This window comes from Ailuropoda melanoleuca, unplaced genomic scaffold, assembly GCF_002007445.2.
Source record: "Ailuropoda melanoleuca isolate Jingjing unplaced genomic scaffold, ASM200744v2 unplaced-scaffold21760, whole genome shotgun sequence".
Taxonomy (NCBI): Eukaryota; Metazoa; Chordata; class Mammalia; order Carnivora; family Ursidae; genus Ailuropoda; species Ailuropoda melanoleuca.
The window spans coordinates 1-683 of NW_023191349.1; the positions used below are offsets into that span (position 1 = coordinate 1).

General features: G+C 44.4%; 1 protein-coding gene across 1 annotated transcript; it reads right to left on the reverse strand.

Moving 5' to 3' along the window:
• Nucleotides 1-6: 6 nt before the first annotated feature.
• On the reverse strand, nt 7-665 carry LOC109488803 (olfactory receptor 5W2; the record flags this gene model as incomplete). The annotated part of the gene is made up of 2 exons (XM_034650430.1): nt 613-665; nt 7-550 (listed from the first exon to the last, which is right to left on the reverse strand). Coding segments are annotated over exons 1-2 (597 nt in total), but the record flags the coding sequence as incomplete, so codon positions are not given.
• Nucleotides 666-683: the final 18 nt, after the last annotated feature.

Here is a 683-nt window from a genome sequence, read left to right on the forward strand (position 1 = left end):
GGTGAATATCGCTAACTCATTGACCTGTGTATCTGAGCAAGAGAGCAATAGGAGAGGAGGTGCATCACAGAAGAAATGATTAATCTCATTCGAGCCACAGAAACATAAGCGGAACGTTAAACTTGTGTGTATCAAAGCATCTGCCATGCCCACCAAGTAAACTCCCGCCACGAGCAGGGAGCACACTCTGTTGGACATGTTGGCTGTGTAGAGCAAGGGGTTGCTGATGGCCTTGTACCGATCAAAGGCCATCACTGCCAGCAGCAGACACTCAGAATCTGCAAAAGTACAGAAGACCAAGAATTGAAGAGCACAGCCCACAATGGGAATTGATTTGTTCTTGGCAAATAGGTCCACCAGCATCTTGGGCCCAATTGCTGTGGAATAACAGAGGTCACAGAAGGAGAGATGGCTGAGGAAGAAGTACATTGGTGTGTGAAGCTGGGAATCCATTCTAATTAGAATAATCATTCCAAGATTTGCCAGGAGATTAATGAGGTAAATAACCAGAATGGTGGCGAATAGAGTCACTTTCATCCCAGAGTTATTGNGTTAATGAGGTAAATAACCAGAATGGTGGCGAATAGAGTCACTTTCATCCCAGAGTTATTGGTAATTCCCAAGAAAATGAATCCCGTCAAGGTGGAACAATTTCCTTTGTCCATTCTTCTTTGTGCTTGTTC